The 15,889-nt window shown below is 35.0% G+C and overlaps 3 protein-coding genes and 1 non-coding gene across 4 annotated transcripts; all 4 read right to left on the bottom strand.

Annotated features, from left to right (window-relative positions):
* Positions 1-221: 221 nt before the first annotated feature.
* Positions 222-2,655, bottom strand: LOC143601649 (protein FMP32, mitochondrial-like). The gene is made up of 7 exons (XM_077079008.1): positions 2,441-2,655; positions 2,185-2,316; positions 1,240-1,299; positions 1,054-1,130; positions 913-969; positions 706-772; positions 222-630 (listed from the first exon to the last, which is right to left on the bottom strand). The coding sequence occupies exons 1-7, from the start codon at positions 2,624-2,626 to the stop codon at positions 511-513; spliced, it is 699 nt and encodes a 232-aa protein (XP_076935123.1). The 5' UTR covers positions 2,627-2,655; the 3' UTR covers positions 222-510.
* Positions 2,656-2,898: 243 nt separating this feature from the next.
* On the bottom strand, positions 2,899-2,971 carry TRNAK-CUU (transfer RNA lysine (anticodon CUU)). Its single transcript has one exon. It is a non-coding gene; the product is annotated as a tRNA-Lys (tRNA).
* A 1,582-nt stretch (positions 2,972-4,553) lies between these two features.
* Positions 4,554-7,649, bottom strand: LOC143601650 (uncharacterized). Its single transcript, XM_077079009.1, has 5 exons — positions 7,388-7,649; positions 6,020-6,189; positions 5,865-5,925; positions 5,040-5,109; positions 4,554-4,838 (listed from the first exon to the last, which is right to left on the bottom strand). The coding sequence occupies exons 1-5, from the start codon at positions 7,599-7,601 to the stop codon at positions 4,718-4,720; spliced, it is 636 nt and encodes a 211-aa protein (XP_076935124.1). The 5' UTR covers positions 7,602-7,649; the 3' UTR covers positions 4,554-4,717.
* Positions 7,650-10,268: 2,619 nt separating this feature from the next.
* Positions 10,269-15,889, bottom strand: LOC143601651 (transmembrane and coiled-coil domain-containing protein STS1-like). The gene is made up of 15 exons (XM_077079010.1): positions 15,575-15,889; positions 13,438-13,519; positions 12,523-13,290; positions 12,281-12,446; positions 12,029-12,181; positions 11,857-11,954; positions 11,692-11,783; positions 11,552-11,622; positions 11,334-11,469; positions 11,205-11,264; positions 11,049-11,128; positions 10,898-10,974; positions 10,735-10,805; positions 10,601-10,658; positions 10,269-10,522 (listed from the first exon to the last, which is right to left on the bottom strand). The coding sequence occupies exons 1-15, from the start codon at positions 15,802-15,804 to the stop codon at positions 10,412-10,414; spliced, it is 2,253 nt and encodes a 750-aa protein (XP_076935125.1). The 5' UTR covers positions 15,805-15,889; the 3' UTR covers positions 10,269-10,411.

Consider the following 15,889-nt stretch of genomic DNA (forward strand, 5'->3'; position numbering starts at 1 on the left):
TACTTGGGGAGGTACATAAATCATCTCATTTTATAAGGACAAAAAAAACACCTTTGTACTATAGTTTTCTAAGAAGCTATCTGCAAAACCGAACAAACTAAAGGTCTCAGTTAGTTGTGGCTAAGGATTTCTGTTAAACAAAGGCCACTTAAAACAGATATCAAGCCACCTCCGCGAGCCCGTCTGTTTCTCAGGGTACAACAGCCGAAGCAGTATACCCTAGCACCCGAACCATAATGAAATCAAATTTCTTACACATTCAAATTGATCTCAAATAAACCACAAATACAAGCTTAATCCCAACTCTTTTGAAGCAAATATTAAACCAGAAAGTGTAAACCAACAACGTGACGACGGTTCAGTATGGTTACATCAGTGCAAGAAAAAAACAAGAATCACTTATCAACTATGCTACATTTTCACTAACTGACCAAGAATAATGTGAAACTAATAATGGTTTTCTGTCTATGTGGTTAATGCTAATCACTACAATTAGCAAGATCCCCGAGTTTATATGAGTATGCGCAGCACCGCCAAACCAACAGCAGAAATTGAGACAAGGGTACCTATGCAGTATTTTATCACATCATATTTTGCTGCTTCTAGTTGGGCCTTTAACGAATGAATTTCCTGGTTTCAAACAAAGTTTACAAGTCAACTTTTTGGTCAAACTCAAACTTAACAAATACACAACCAAAAACTCACCCGATCAAGTTTGTTTGTGAGGTTTGAAGTTTCTTGGCTCTGGTTTGCTAGTTCATCACGAATTCTCCTGCAGTTATTAAACACTAATAATATTATTATAATATCACATTGGCTGTAATCTTTACTGGTAATTTCTTTTAAACTGATCACAAATATGCATCAATATTTCATAACCTCAAACTTTTACAGTCAGTAAAACATTCTTACCCTCTTTCAAGATTTAAATCCAGACGTTGCCCTGCAGTCACTTTGTCTATCTCGTACCTGCATCACATACAAAATCACTACTTTTCATATGCTACCACCATCAAAAACCTTTGAGAATCAATAGTCAAGTACGCATAATACCTCAAATCACTACGCATCTTCTCTATATCATTCCTCAACTTTTCTGTCTCCCTTTGTAACAAAGAGAAATGGTTTTCCTGTAAAAGAATGAAACTTCATTTGAGAATATATCTTAAATTCCAAAATGCATATTAACATATTATGATCGCAATAGAAATGCTTCAAAATAAAACAAGAAATAATCACCTGAGAGCTTTGTATTTGCGACTTAAATTTCCCCAAATTACCATCTTGAGTCATCTCAATCTAGAAACAACACCAAACATCAAGAGTTAAATCATCAGAGCCATGTAAATTGACAGCGTACATAAGACTAAGCGTTGTGGGGGTGGCACCCCAAGCCACCTCACCATCAAACCTCCGCCAAACCATAACCAGAAGGTCGCCAAGAGCATCGAGTCCCCTTGGGCACTACCATGTTAACGGGCACAAGGGTGCAAGGATGCAGGACACAATTTTCCAACCAATCAAATTTACCCTTTCACATTTTTATTAAAAAAAAGAATAAAAAATAATTGTGTTTTCAGTTAAACCATTACGTGTTTTTGAGTGAAAAGTCAGTGGGAGGCCCCATGTCTGGGCCTGTATATGAACTGAACGTTCAGCAGAAAGTTCGTTTATTTAATAAAAGAATGAACATGAACAAAAAATTTGCGTTCGTTTAACTAAACGAACGAACACGAACACATGTTTCGTTCGTTCATTTATGTTCGTGAATGTTCGCTTATGTTAGTTTATTTATGCTCGTTTTCATATTAATAGAAAATAATTAAATATTATTTATATAAGTTATCTACTTAATGGTTTTATACTTGTTCGGTGGAGTTCATTTTTATGTGTTCAACTATATCGTCAATGTTTGTTTATATTTGTTATGCTCATTTATCTTTGTTCATTTATGTTTGTTTAGATTTTGAAGTAATTTAAACAAAGGAACATAAACGACACAAACATGTTCATTTTTTAAATAAACGAACATGAACACAAATTTATGTTCGATTAAGTATCTGTGTTTGTTTACAGACCTATCTACGTGACAGGTTGTTTTTCACTTTTTAGTTAAACCACTACTGCACATACACTATGATAACGAAGAAAGACAGATATAATTCAAATAACAAAGAAACAAACCTTCTGCATTTCACCCTTGGAAACAAAAGACTGAGCCACATTCTCCAAACTATCATTCAAAACATCGGTGATGGCAGACGTAATCGCCTCGGCTTGCTTTGACGGCACGCCTTGTCCTTCCAACCTCCTAACCTAAAACATCAATCAATCAATCCACATTTTCAACATTCAAACCCTAGAAATTAGGGCAAAATCGATACAACAGCATTAGCATTAACCTAATTCATATCAAATAAAAAAGGATAAAGGAGATTACAAGTGCTAGCGTATCAACGAGGAACAATCGCTTGCCGTTGGATTGAGCGAGTTGAAAAATCTGGCGGGAATCGAATCTGGTGTAATGATGATGAGATGATGTTGTTGTTGTTGAGGCGTATTTGAAAAGCGATGAGTTGAAGGCCGGAAGAGATCGGAGTTTAGTTCCGGCACGGTAAGCGGCCATGAATGAAGAAAGAATGTTGAACGAAAACGAGATCGACGGGATGTTATTATTATAATTATTGTTTATGATGCTGAAATGAAAAAGAATGGTTGAATGATTGGGTTTATATTATTATCGTTTGTTTGTAAAAAGGAAGTGGATTAAGGGTTGGTTTTAAACGTTTCTTTTCTTGTTTGCCAAGTTGATGAAGAAGAAGAAGAAGAAGAAGAAGCCATCCGTACACGTTTACGCGGAGTTAATGAATGATTAATGGGGATAAAAAGAAAAACAAACGCCCACCGTGGGGCTCGAACCCACGATCACAAGGTTAAGAGCCTTGCGCTCTACCAACTGAGCTAGACGGGCTTTTGCTTTCAACCAGTACCTTTATTCAAAAGAACATTGCCTTTTGAGTCTATACTATATACATACCAGTTATAAATCACGTGTTACACTAGTTGAATGAACGGTTTCATTTTTAATTATGCAACTTGTAAATTTATATATTATGAATTTGTAAAAATGAAATAAGATATATAAGAAAAATTAGGTTGAGTATAGAGAATTTTAGCAGTTGATGATAGATAGTTACTTATTTATCAGGTATACATATACAGATTAGACGGGTGCCCGCGCTATGCAGCGGGAAACGCAGACTATGTAATAAGTTTATGGGTGTTTATTGTTCGGTTTGAAACCGTAAAACCGTTCATCTTTTGATTTGACGGTTGATTTTTTTCTTTAACTTTTGGCCAATTGTTTTCAACTTTCAAAGGTTCTGTCTTGGTTTTCGATGACAAAAAAAACTATTACAAAAGGTTTGGCTCACGATTTAATTTAAAATTATCAAAACCAGGCCGAAACACACATACATAAAATGTATTTTTTTAACCGAAAAAATTATGACAATATCATACTCAAATTAAAGATAAAAATATGCTCTTTTTTATAGTATAATGTTTTTAAAAAAATATTAGCGTATGAAAAAGTTATTAACATTTAAAAATCATGGGGGTATTTGAGTTAAAAGTGAAAATTAAAATAAGATTTAAGTAAAAGATTAAGGGTTATTGTTGTAATTATTCTTTAAATTTAATTATAATTAAGGGGTGAATATTGTAACTATATATTAAATAAACGGTTGATTTTTGTTTTAATGTGAGAATGGTTATTTTGTCCTCCTATAAGGTTGTACCATATGCAACACTATTTATAAATCCCTTAAAAAGTAGTGTCTTAATTTGCCCCTTGTTATATTATATATAGCATAGATATATTTTTAACTTGTTAAAAAACAAACATTAAGAAATGAAAAGTTACATTCCATATTTCCATTAAAATAATAAAATTTCAATTCATTTCCTCACCAACCAAAGATCGTAGTTTTGTGGTACACCACATTAGATGTAGAAGTTGGTTTAGGTTGGTTATTGGTACAGGGCCGCTTAAGCACTTGTACATCGTACATGGTGTTTAGGGCGAGTGACAAACAGAGACTTGTTTATACAATTCTCATATTTAAATTGGTTCTATACTTCTATATTAAATTGTCGTACATAGTGTTTCGGGCGAGAGAGAAACATATACGTCGTTAAATATATACCACATTTAAATAGAAAGCAGGAAGCAGATAAATACATACACGTTGATTTAACTGCTATACATAAGAGTGTTATTTAACCATATAACTGTGTCTCTTTCCTTCTTGATCACTACATACACGTGTTTATTAAGCAATTATTCGAATAAAATTTGTTTTGTATTACTTAATCTCTGGATTAGTAGTTTAAAAAAGTAGGATATTAAGCAAAGTTAGATCAAAGTTGTTGAGTAGTCACAACTGACAGGTGAAATTAGTAAAAAGATTGGAAATGCAGCAACAATTATTCAACTATGATTTCGAAGAATATACAGTACAAAAGTGAACTCATTGAGGTGTACCGTGTACAAAAACAATACTAGGATGCATATCACAAACCTAAATCATCAACAAATTTGATACTTTGTTTCACCACATTCATTATGAGCAAAATTGAAAATTCAAGCATCCTCAAAAGTAGATGATTTACCATATTCTTCAACTCACAAAATCATCATTTCTGTAGACATTTCTTATTTTGGTCGTCTTCGATAAGGATACAAAATGTCATCAACACTTTCCTTTATTTGATTCCCAACTTTGCGAACGTTCTTTGCTACCCCTGATGCAACTATATTTGCATTTCTGGTAAATCTGTCAAGCACAATTTATCGAAGTCAGAATAATAAAGTTCAACATTTGAGGTCAAAACTCAAAACACGTCGTTTTTTATTAAAAAAAGATTAAATCTTGCATCATTTTGAAGCAAGGAATCATCTTATTTCATCTCGAGTCAAATTGTAACAATTATGAAACAAATGGAGCGCATTAGAAAACATAAAGATAACTACTTGCCTGCTAAAGAAATCATCTGATGTAGGCTGAGGTGGCCTGTTTACTCGTGGTTGTGGAATTGCATGATTATCTTCAAAAAAACAAAATGCATTAGTTCTGCTATACCAACTATGAGTACAGAATATATACAGATACAAGATCAAGATAGGGTACAAAACACCATAACTTGGCTTTGATCATCAAATGAGCTACCTAGGTCTGTAACGAACCGAACGAACATGAGCAACGGCATGTCCGTGTTCGTTCATTTAACTTTAAACAGACATGAACACTTAATCGGACAAATATTTGTGTTCATGTAGTTCGTTAGGAAATACACATGTTCGTGTTCGATTATGTTCGTTCATTTAAATCTAAACAAACATAATTGAACAAAGATAAATGAACATACATGAACAAATGTAAATGAAAACACACGTAAACGAACATAAACGACCACTTAAACGTAAAACACCATGACTTGGCTTTTATCATCAAATAAGCTAGCTTTAATTTGCCCTTTAAACCTTTCAAAACCATATGTATATCTTTACTTTTAGGGGGGAAACAATAACTATACTATAAAATACAACTACTGTGAGTTATAACTAGAACAAGAATCGTCGTTAATTATGTAAAACAATGTACGTACTATTAGTTTGACATTCTAAATTAAAGAATGATAACAAACATATAACAAACAAAGTGTATCATATAAATAGATCTTTTGAAAGATCACTCTAATGACATTGGTTACAAAGTAGAAGATCATGTGCAATAACTGATAGCACTTAGTAACTAGAACTCTCAACAAACTAAGCTCATGATGTTAATCAAACAATTTACCTTTGGTATGCGCATGAGTAGAACCCGAGTTAGCATTAGTAACCTTTCTGTCCACCAGAACCTGCAAACAGTTATGTAAATGTTATTGTATTATACATATAAATAGATAGATAGATAGATGGATGGATATATATATAGAGAGAGAGAGAGAGGACCTCTATGCCAACACAGACTGGCAACTCCTTTTGTGTTTCTTGTACATGGCCAGGTTGATTTTTGATATCTGAGTAAACAGAATAACCAAGACAACCGTATCTAAAATCAGCAAGGCTCCTGCCCTCTTTTGAAGCTTCCATCTCAGATTCTCCAACATAATAGTGAGGTACTAGTCATCAGTGTTAAAAATCAGGATCTCATATATTTTAATTTAACTACAATTATGTTTTCCATGATAATTTCATGTTCAAGTTAGAGTTCATTGGTTTTCTAGCAATGACCGGCACAGTATTCAATAGAGTGTTGAGACTCTATTCAAAATAAGCAAGAGCAATAATAAATCTTTTTCTTTTACATACAGTTTATAGTCAATACACTACAAGATTATCATTTCTCTATCAAATGTAAAACAACTTGAATTGGCATCCAAAAACAAGTTAAACATGTCAAAGTTCAAATAACACTACATGCATAGTATTGTAGTGAGGCACCAATAACTCAAAACTTCAAAAGAAGTTATTACATTTGTTAGTGTTATGACTGTTATCACTACAAATTTCATATGTAATAAGGTAATATTGCCATGATACTTATTAGTGTGATAAATTAGTTTTAAATTGTTAGTATTCCCTGTAACTCTGCAGTAAACATCTTACAATTATAATGGCTTATAGTGCACAGATACTTAACATATAGCTATAGAAGAATCAAATTACGGTTTAAACTTAACTTCTCTTACTGATTTCTTTAAAGCCTACAATAAAAAAAGCTGCACTTTTTTTTTCATTTGACTTTTAAATCTTTTTCAGGCACCCTCTAACCGCCATGTCTGAGTCTCAATGAAACGAAACAATCAAATGGAATGGTACACTTCGTAAGTAGCCAGGTAGGACTTGAAGAGTTGAAGGAGATGATATAAATTTATAAACACTTGAGCTCAATAATATTAACAACTTTAATCCAATATGGAAATATACGATATAACAATTAACAGATACTGCATTATATACTCACTGCCATCAATTCCTACACAAACTTGATAACAGACTATAATTTGAAAAGAAGCAATAGAGTTGATCAAGAGAGCCAAAAGGTAGGCAAGTTGCAAACAGACTAATATAATTACATGTTGTTGACATCTAAAAGAAGCAATGATCCGAAAATTGTGAGAGGAAATTATATTAATTATCCTATAACAATGATTTGACTACTGACTACTTGACTGGATTAGTTTCAAAGTGAATTGTACATAGAAACTGACAAAACAAAATATGAAGCTGCCTGATATAAATAATCAAAAGATAACATGTATTCCAGATGCATATAATTCCAAATCAAAGCAATCTAAAGAAAAGAAAATAGAATACCTTTAGGAAGAGAACGAGTGAAGCCGAGGCAAACAGGGTTCTTGGAATTGGATTTGAGAGTGGATGAATAATACAAGCATCCTTTACATGATTTACCTTTTCTCGAGCCACCTTTATTCTCATTCAACAACTTTAGATTATTATTATTATTATCATCATCATCTTTGTCTTTGGGGTTATTAGGGTTTCCTCCTTTCACTTCTTCTTCCCCCATTTCTTATTAATCTAAATATAATCTCTACAGAATAATATATGTGCAACACCTATCTAATTTTGCTTCAGATTACATTCTTCCTTCCTTGCTAACCCAACAATCATGTACTTATGTGTACTAGCTACATTGAAAGAATAGTTGTCGGTACATACGTCTACGTAGCCTGAAATTAGACGCGTAACTCGTGCAAAGCCAGTTGCGTGTAATCAAAGATTGAACACGCGTAACCAGACGGGAATGCACGTTATCGACATTAAAACATGCTTAACCAACACCACGTGTGTAACTCATGGCGATTAACGGTGTAGGGTGCTGGGGTTGATCGTTTACCAAGATTGGGTTATGTGCGTTACGTGGTGTTGGACTTCATTGGCCCCAGTACATGTAAACAACGGTATTTGCGTAACTTGTAACGAAGATAACAAGGAAAACCTGAAATATACAGTAATTTGGAATAAATCATTTTTTTAAACCAACCCGTTTTGGCCTCAAACCTATTTGACATGGCCCCTTTCTACTCGAACCCGAACCAAATTAACCATTTTTTGTATCGACTCATTCCGACCCTAATGTACTTTTACAAATGACTCATACTCGCCTGACTCGACCTATTACCCGGTTCTAAATGGTAAGCGCATAACATGCTAACTTTTTTAAAACTAAAAAAACTATAGCAATATCATAATCAAATTAAAGAGAATAAAATGCTCGTTTTTATGATGTCTTTTTTTAAAGAATATTAACGTGTGAAAAATTATGACTGTTAAAAAAGTCGTGGGGTAGTTAGTTTTGAATTAGGGGTCATATGTGTAACTATTATTAAACTTTACAAAAAGGTAGCAAACTTGAGGGACTAAAGTTTTAAATATATTTTGAAAGAATGAAAGTTACGTGACATATTTGTGAGTAAAGACCTTACTACCCCTCTTTTTTAAATTTTTGATGCATGTATATAAAGCAATGGGTTTGGTACCTCTTAAAATTTAAGAGGTCCCTAACCCATGCTTTATATATAGTATAGATATAGATATAGATATGGGCTCTGCTTGTTCCACAAAGGTTTACTTGAAACCGGCTACTACTTGTAACTACGGATTATTGTTGTCCAACTTTTTTAATGACCAACGAATTTTATATATATATATTTTTCCGAGCATCAACTTTCATTAAAAAAATGCACAACTAGCAAGTTGTTAGAGGCCCGAGCTACAAAGCAACAATTAGAAATGAAAATTACACCAGTCAGTCCACGATAAGAACTTAAACAAAGACCTATTTTTTATCCAAATATTCCCTAAGATTATTATTGTCCAACTTTTTTAATGACCAACGAATAATCTTCTTTTTTTTTCGAATAACAATAAAATAAAAGGGCAAACTGGCAAGTTGCTAGAGGCCCAAGCTACAAATCAATAATTAGAAACGAAAATTACATCAATCAGTCCACGATAAAGACTTAAACAAAGACCTATTTTTTATCCAAAGATACCTTAACATTTTAATGTTTTTCACCACATCTGCATCTGTCCAATTCCTTTTGCTGAATATGGTATCGTTTTTCGCCTTCCAGATGCACCAACAGGCCATCATCATGATTCCGTTCAACACCTTTCTCCTTTTTTTGCAAAGCGGAGCCGATAAATGTAAAGTGAGTAAGTTACGAACCGTAAACGCGTATATCGGTGGAATTTTACACCGGGAACTAATCATATTCCAAACCACATTAGATACATGGCAAGCTGTAAGAATCTGTTCCGCGTTTTCCGGACTGCTCCGACACAACCCGCACTCCACCGAAATTATCGGAATGGATCTGTACGCGAGACCTTCTCTAATGGTCGATCTATCCATCTCCGCCTTTCACATGAAAATGTTTACTCTTTTTGGGACTCAATTATTCTATGACATAAAGGAGTTGGAGAGACCTTTAGTATTAACAAGAACACTCTTCATCGACTTTACTGAGAAGGTTTTAGGGGGGCTTCTAACCACCTCCATTTGTCCTCCTCATGAGACACAGCCACTTGACCAAGCAGTTTACCCAGATTTTCAAATTCAGCAGCTTCGTACATGTTTAACGGTGTTCTTTTCCACCTCCAAAGCCAAGAACCAATGGGTCCATCAAAAACAATCAGCTATCGTGCGATTTTTCCGACTTTCATTGATTGGGGAATTTTTCATTTATAGGCTGAGAAGTGATTCAAGCGTCAATCCAAAACCGAATGATTTTACCATTTCCAGTTTAGTCCTTCATTAGATGAGACGAATTCAAGTTGGATTTGGCGAGAGAATTTTCCAATCCAGCAATTGTGTTCCAAATCCCTGTCAACTTTTTAGCATGTGGTAAAGCGCCCGTAAACACTTTCAAAGGCATGACAGTTTGATGAGGTAAAACTCGTTCAGTTCAAGGATCCAACAAGTGAACGACACCTATTCGCCTAATCTCTCATTATCATCCGTTGTCGTCGAAACTAAATTATGAGGACAAAAATCAAACTGGGGTTACATAAACGCTTTTTCGACGATCTGCAACTAACAGCGTTAGGATTCGGTTAGTCGCGGACTGTTGGGAACAAATACATTAAAAGTTGGGATCGTCAGCAGCCAATTCGTTAGTTGGGACCGACAGCGACCAAAAAGCGATAGTTAGGATTAATAAAAACCAATATACCTTTAAAAAAAGGCAAAATGGGGACAAGTATTACATATATGATTCATACTGAGATAACCGCAAACTGTACAGAAACGCTATGAAGGAAGACACAGACATCCTCCTCTGTACACCACCCTCATTAATCAAACATGTAACCTTAGTTTTTGTTAAAAACCGGAAAATATGATTCTAGTTCCAGACGATCCAGTATCTCCTGTGTAGCCCATAAGTAAGATGAGTGCCCATCAATCAGTTCCGTAACATCAACCTGTCCATTCGTTTACCCAATACAAACCTTAAACATCTTATTTAGAAATCATCAAATAATACTCAAATCATTACTTACATTCTCGATTCCAGGAACATTCACAGCCTGAATTCCAGCTAATCCTTGACTAAGAAGACTGTAAATTCAACCATATAATTAGAATCAAAACTTTTCAAAGTTCGGTTTCCAAATATAAAAGACTCAATTAATACCTGGCACGAAAAGCTACTCCCAGCATCCAATCATTTGTTGAGTAAGCATTTATCAATCTACCAGAAACCACCTAAAAGAGTACATTTTTATAAATATAAAGGTGCCAATTAACGTACTCGTTCTAAGTAACTAAAAGCAGTTTAATGAAATTAACATCGATACCTTCCTAACATCTCCCCAATCTTCACCTTTTATAGCAACAGGTGCCCCAAGTAGAACCACTCTTTCCACAATTCCATCTGCAAATTCAGTTAATAATATAAATTAATTTTTCCCAAACCAAAAAAAACCCGACTCCTCATGACTAACTGACCATGTCCGTTTTCAGCAAGATATTGAAGACACTTGAAGATTGCACGTGCTCCAAGTGAAAACCCCACTAGTATCACAGGCCTGAATTTTATAACCACGCGGTAAGTACAAAAGACTTTAATAATGCATAAATCGTGTAACTTAATATTAGTTGCACCTGTTGCCTTGTAACCCTTTGATAAACACTTCAGCAAGCAGCTTTCCAGCCTTGTCGGTTCTGAAGGAAACTTAAAAGTTAAATGAGAATAGTTTCGAAAAAAGGGGCAAGACTGTAAATTGAAAAAACCTGTTCACAGCAATTGTCCATTTGCTGTCAATAAGATCAGTTAAATAAAGAAGAGTTGCAGGCCAGGCAAAAGCTGATACTAAGGAGCTTAATACAGTCATCATTGCACCTCGTTTCATTAATTCCAATGCAAGTGCTGTGTATAATCAAACATTAGTATATACATATCATCAACTATATAATTACTAATTAGTAATATCTAAGGATTAAGTAATTACTTGATTGAAGCCAATCCTGAATTGCAGTGCTTACAGCAATCAAATGCTTAGATTCCCATTGTAGTACATATCTGATATAATAATACTTAATACCTCGGTAATTACAAAATAGAAAAAAGTTTTCATGAAAATTCAGTTACCTTTCCATGTTATCGGTTTCCCCTTCCCAAGGCCTAAAAAAATCTTGCTCCTCAAAGACAAATCCGGAGATCAATATCTCAACCGCCAGCCTCTGGTAATGAAAACTTTATATTATTAAAAGCAGTCACAAAAATATATATAAAGAAAAAACTAATAAAACTCACCCCTTGGTTATGATTTCGCCCTATGGCTTTGAATTCAAATTCATCAACGCTTCCCGTCCTTCTAGCCATTTTAGTCCCAGTAAGTCCCGCTCCAGCAGCTGAATCAAATTATATACGACATGAATTCTTATAATAATACTTAATAAAGCCATATTAGTTATTCTTTCTTCACCTCCAAAAGAAGCAGCCACTGCAACAGAACCAGCAACACTACCAGCAGCGGTTGCAACCGCAGCGAACCCACTGGCTCCAATAACTGGTATAATGGTACCTAATGTAGGTGCTAAAGCACTAAACCCAGCAGCAATGGCTGGAGCAGCTAAACCTGTTGTGGAAGTTATAAAATACTAATTACCATTTCCCATTCTACAGATGAGATTGAATTTACAAAAAGATTGCATAATTTGAGATAACCATACTATACCGCCAGTAATTGCCATTAGGGTTCCGCCAGTTAAAGCAGCAGCTCCAATAATACCTCCACGTTTCCACTTGGCCCACATGCTTTTTGGTTCTTTATCCTCTTCTTTTGCCTCTTCTTGTTTCAATACCGCCATTGCAGAGCAAGCAACAATTATCTCAATTGCTTCCTGCAAAACATAATAATGGGAATTCAAATTATATTTTAATGCAGATGTGACGTCGTACATACAAAGTAACACGAACCATTTTGATCCATTGGATGTTAAACCATGTTGTCAGCAACCGCAAAGCAGAACGGTGTCTAGCATCGTAACCTTTACCTCGTTTCTTAGATTTACTTTTATTATCAGTATCAATATCTTCAGGTGTATTTGCCAAACAAGCTGAAAGAAGCTCGTATAAAACCGTCACTTTTCTTCCATAACTGAGCATCCCCATCTCTTCACTGAGTTTTTCTTCAATCAGTTTTTCTTCAATGTAACTGTCGGATGCATTGTGCACTTCTTTAGAGCCAGGTTGCTTACAGTCTTTCCCCTGCTCGTTTTTAATGTTTTCATTTTTGCCATCTTTATCCTGCTCGTTTTTTAAGTCCTCCTTTTTGCAATCTTTTTCCTGCTCGTCTTTCTCCTGCTCGTTTTTAATGTTCTCATTTTTGCAATCTTTCTCATGTTCATTTTTAAAGTTTTCAATTTTTATATCTTTCTCTAGCTCTTTCATAAAGTTCTCATCTTTTAGATCTTTCCCGTGCTCGTTCTTTAGCTTATCCTTGTTGGAGTCTTGTTCCTTCACAACTTTTATCTGGTTTTCTGATTCAGGCACGGGTTCACTAGGGGTTAACTTTTCCTGCAACTCATCAGCATACGCGCGTTGCATCTCTTTTTTAACTATATAATCTTCAGGAGTTGTTTCTATGCTCGCCACCATGGCATTGATAGCATTGGACAAAGCAAGTTCATGATCTGAAGCTTCTGAAGAATCATCATCACTTTCTTCAGCCAGTAATCTTAAAAACTGTCACAAAACAAACAATAGTTACACAGAACATTATTCGTAATTAGAAACTCATAAGCCATAAGTGTTTTAACTTTTGAGCATACTGAATGTTCTTTAAGTAAATCATTTTTATAAAAGTTTACTTAAAAGTATAATGCGGCTTACCGCCCCAACATGATGACTTGCAGAAGAAGAACCAGCAGTTTCCTCTAAACCAGACCAGGCTGAATTATTGATTTCTAGAAACCTAATTTAACAAGCGTTAGGATTAAATACAAACAACTTTTACCGTGATTAGTGTGCAAATAAGTAAGAGTAATTAATATTACTCTACAATTTTTATACTCTAGTTCAAAACTGTAGAGTAATAATAATCACCCTTACTTCTTTATATAGGGCGTGTTTGGGATTGGTTATTGTACCTCCTTATAACTTTTTTTCTAAAAAGTTGATAAGTCGTTTGTCAGACTCATAACAACTTTTTGTTTTAACTTATCAAATAGTCGGGAAAGTGTGACTTATTAACTTTTGTGTTTGGTAGCGCCATGGTTTAAAAAACGCTGTGAGGCGGCGCCTCGAGGCGCGCCTCAGTTCGAGGCGGTAACAAAACGAATATGAAGCGGCGCCTCAGGGGATAAAAATAAACGTACGCCTCTTCATAGCTGAGGCGGAAAAAAACGGTCGAGGCGGAAAATACGGCTGAGGCGTAAGAGAGGCGGGAAAACCTATTTTTTTTGGCGGTAAAAAATTTGGCGCTAAAAAAAATGGCGCTAATTTTTACCTATTTTAACTCTGCACACCACACAAGAAAATACAAAGATCTGGACTTCTCTTCTTCTACGCAAACACCAAATAGAGGTAATTTTTCATCTTTTTTAATTCCCAATTCCTCTTTATCAGTTAGGGTTGCCGATAGTTGGCCGACGCCACACACAAAATTTCCATTGCCAAAACATGCATGTGAATGGCCTTTAGTTTATCTAGAATATTTCCATGGTTTTCCATAATTTAGTTTGTAGTTTAATACTTTAATATTGCTGTTTGTGTAATTGTGTTTATTAGTTTGCTGTTTGCCATGGAATGAAATAATTCTCAAGTTTATTTTCATATGTTTTTGTGTTTATTAGTAATTTAGTATCATATTATTTATGTTCTGTTTATTTTGTACACAGTATTTTTGGGATGTCTAGTAAAAAGGCAAGGAAGGATCCTGCTTGGAAGTATGGGGAAGAACATGAAGTAGTACCTGCACATGGTGGGAAAAAGGGTTACAAATACTTAAAATGTAAGTTTTGTAATAAAGTCATTAAAGGAGGAGTGAAGAGAATGAAGGAGCATCTTGCTTGTACACATAACGATGTCATGCCTTGCCCTAATGTGCCCAAGGAAGTGAAAGATGAAATAACACAATACCTAAAGCAATTTCAAGAGTCTAAATTTGTTGCCCAACGCAACTTTGAGGAGAATGTGGGAAGCGGGGCATACTACAACAGTGGCGGAAGTGTCAATCCATGCTGATGAAGATGACAATGGAGGTGGCGAGCCAGGTAGGGAAGGAGATGGCGAGGCAGGTGGAGGAAAAGGAAAAGCATTCAAAGAAATTTGATTGATGAGGAGGAGGACGATGTTGAAGTAATTTCAGATGAGGAAGATGATCTTGAGGATGACCAGTTTCATGTTCTTTGAATTTCATTAAAAACTTTTTGTGTTTTGATGTTTTAAACTTTTGGTGTCGGGTTTCAAACTTGTCTTTTATTATGTTTTAGACTTTTGTGTGTTTTTCATGACTAGTGAATCTGATGATGAAATTATTTTGGAAAATTGTTTGTTTGATGTTAACTATTTTTTTTATAAGATATATAAATTTTATATTTATTTTTAAATCCCGCCTGAAGCTTACGCCTCGTGAGGCTATGGGAAAACGCCTCGAGGCGCGATTCCGTACTTTTAAACCTTGGGTAGCGCCCATTACACCCTTCTCAAACCCTCAAAACCCAAACAACTTTTTTTTAAAAAAATGTCATTTTTGGTCATTTGGCTTTCCTCGCCACATAAGCGGATCCAAACACTTTTTTAAAAACTCAGTCCTAAGTTAATAAGTCCTTTCGACAAGAAAATCTTTTGAACTTAACTAAGCAATCCCAACACACACCCTATATGTTTAGCATGTTAATTTCATTTGTACTAGATCCCGGCCCATTTAACAAAAGTTAAATACTTTATAACAACAAATTGCAATCACAAACATAATAACTAGCAGTTAAATGAAAAAGGGAAAAAATGAATGATTAATTGAAGAAACCTGAAAATGGGTCGGAGCAGACCGAAGGATTCGTTAACCCATAAGAGAGGATCTTCAGAGACTGAATCGCTGCTACTGCTACTACCACTGCTAACACGCTCTTCGGTGTGTTCATCGGAGGATGATGATCCCAAGAGAAGGGTTTGATGAATCTGGGCCGCATTCAGGGCCAACCCGAATAAAGCTGCAGCCGCGTATCTCTGCGTCGGTGTTAACTTTGAACCACCCATTTCAATTGCATCTGATTTGGTTGGAAAGATGGTACTGATCGATTTGATTGGTTTGATCGTTTGTTTGTTTGTTTGTTTATTTGTA

Source organism: Bidens hawaiensis, unplaced genomic scaffold (assembly GCF_021521415.1).
Source record: "Bidens hawaiensis isolate Kalapana, Puna unplaced genomic scaffold, B.hawaiensis_p1.1 tig00056909_1, whole genome shotgun sequence".
Classification (NCBI taxonomy): Eukaryota; Viridiplantae; Streptophyta; class Magnoliopsida; order Asterales; family Asteraceae; genus Bidens; species Bidens hawaiensis.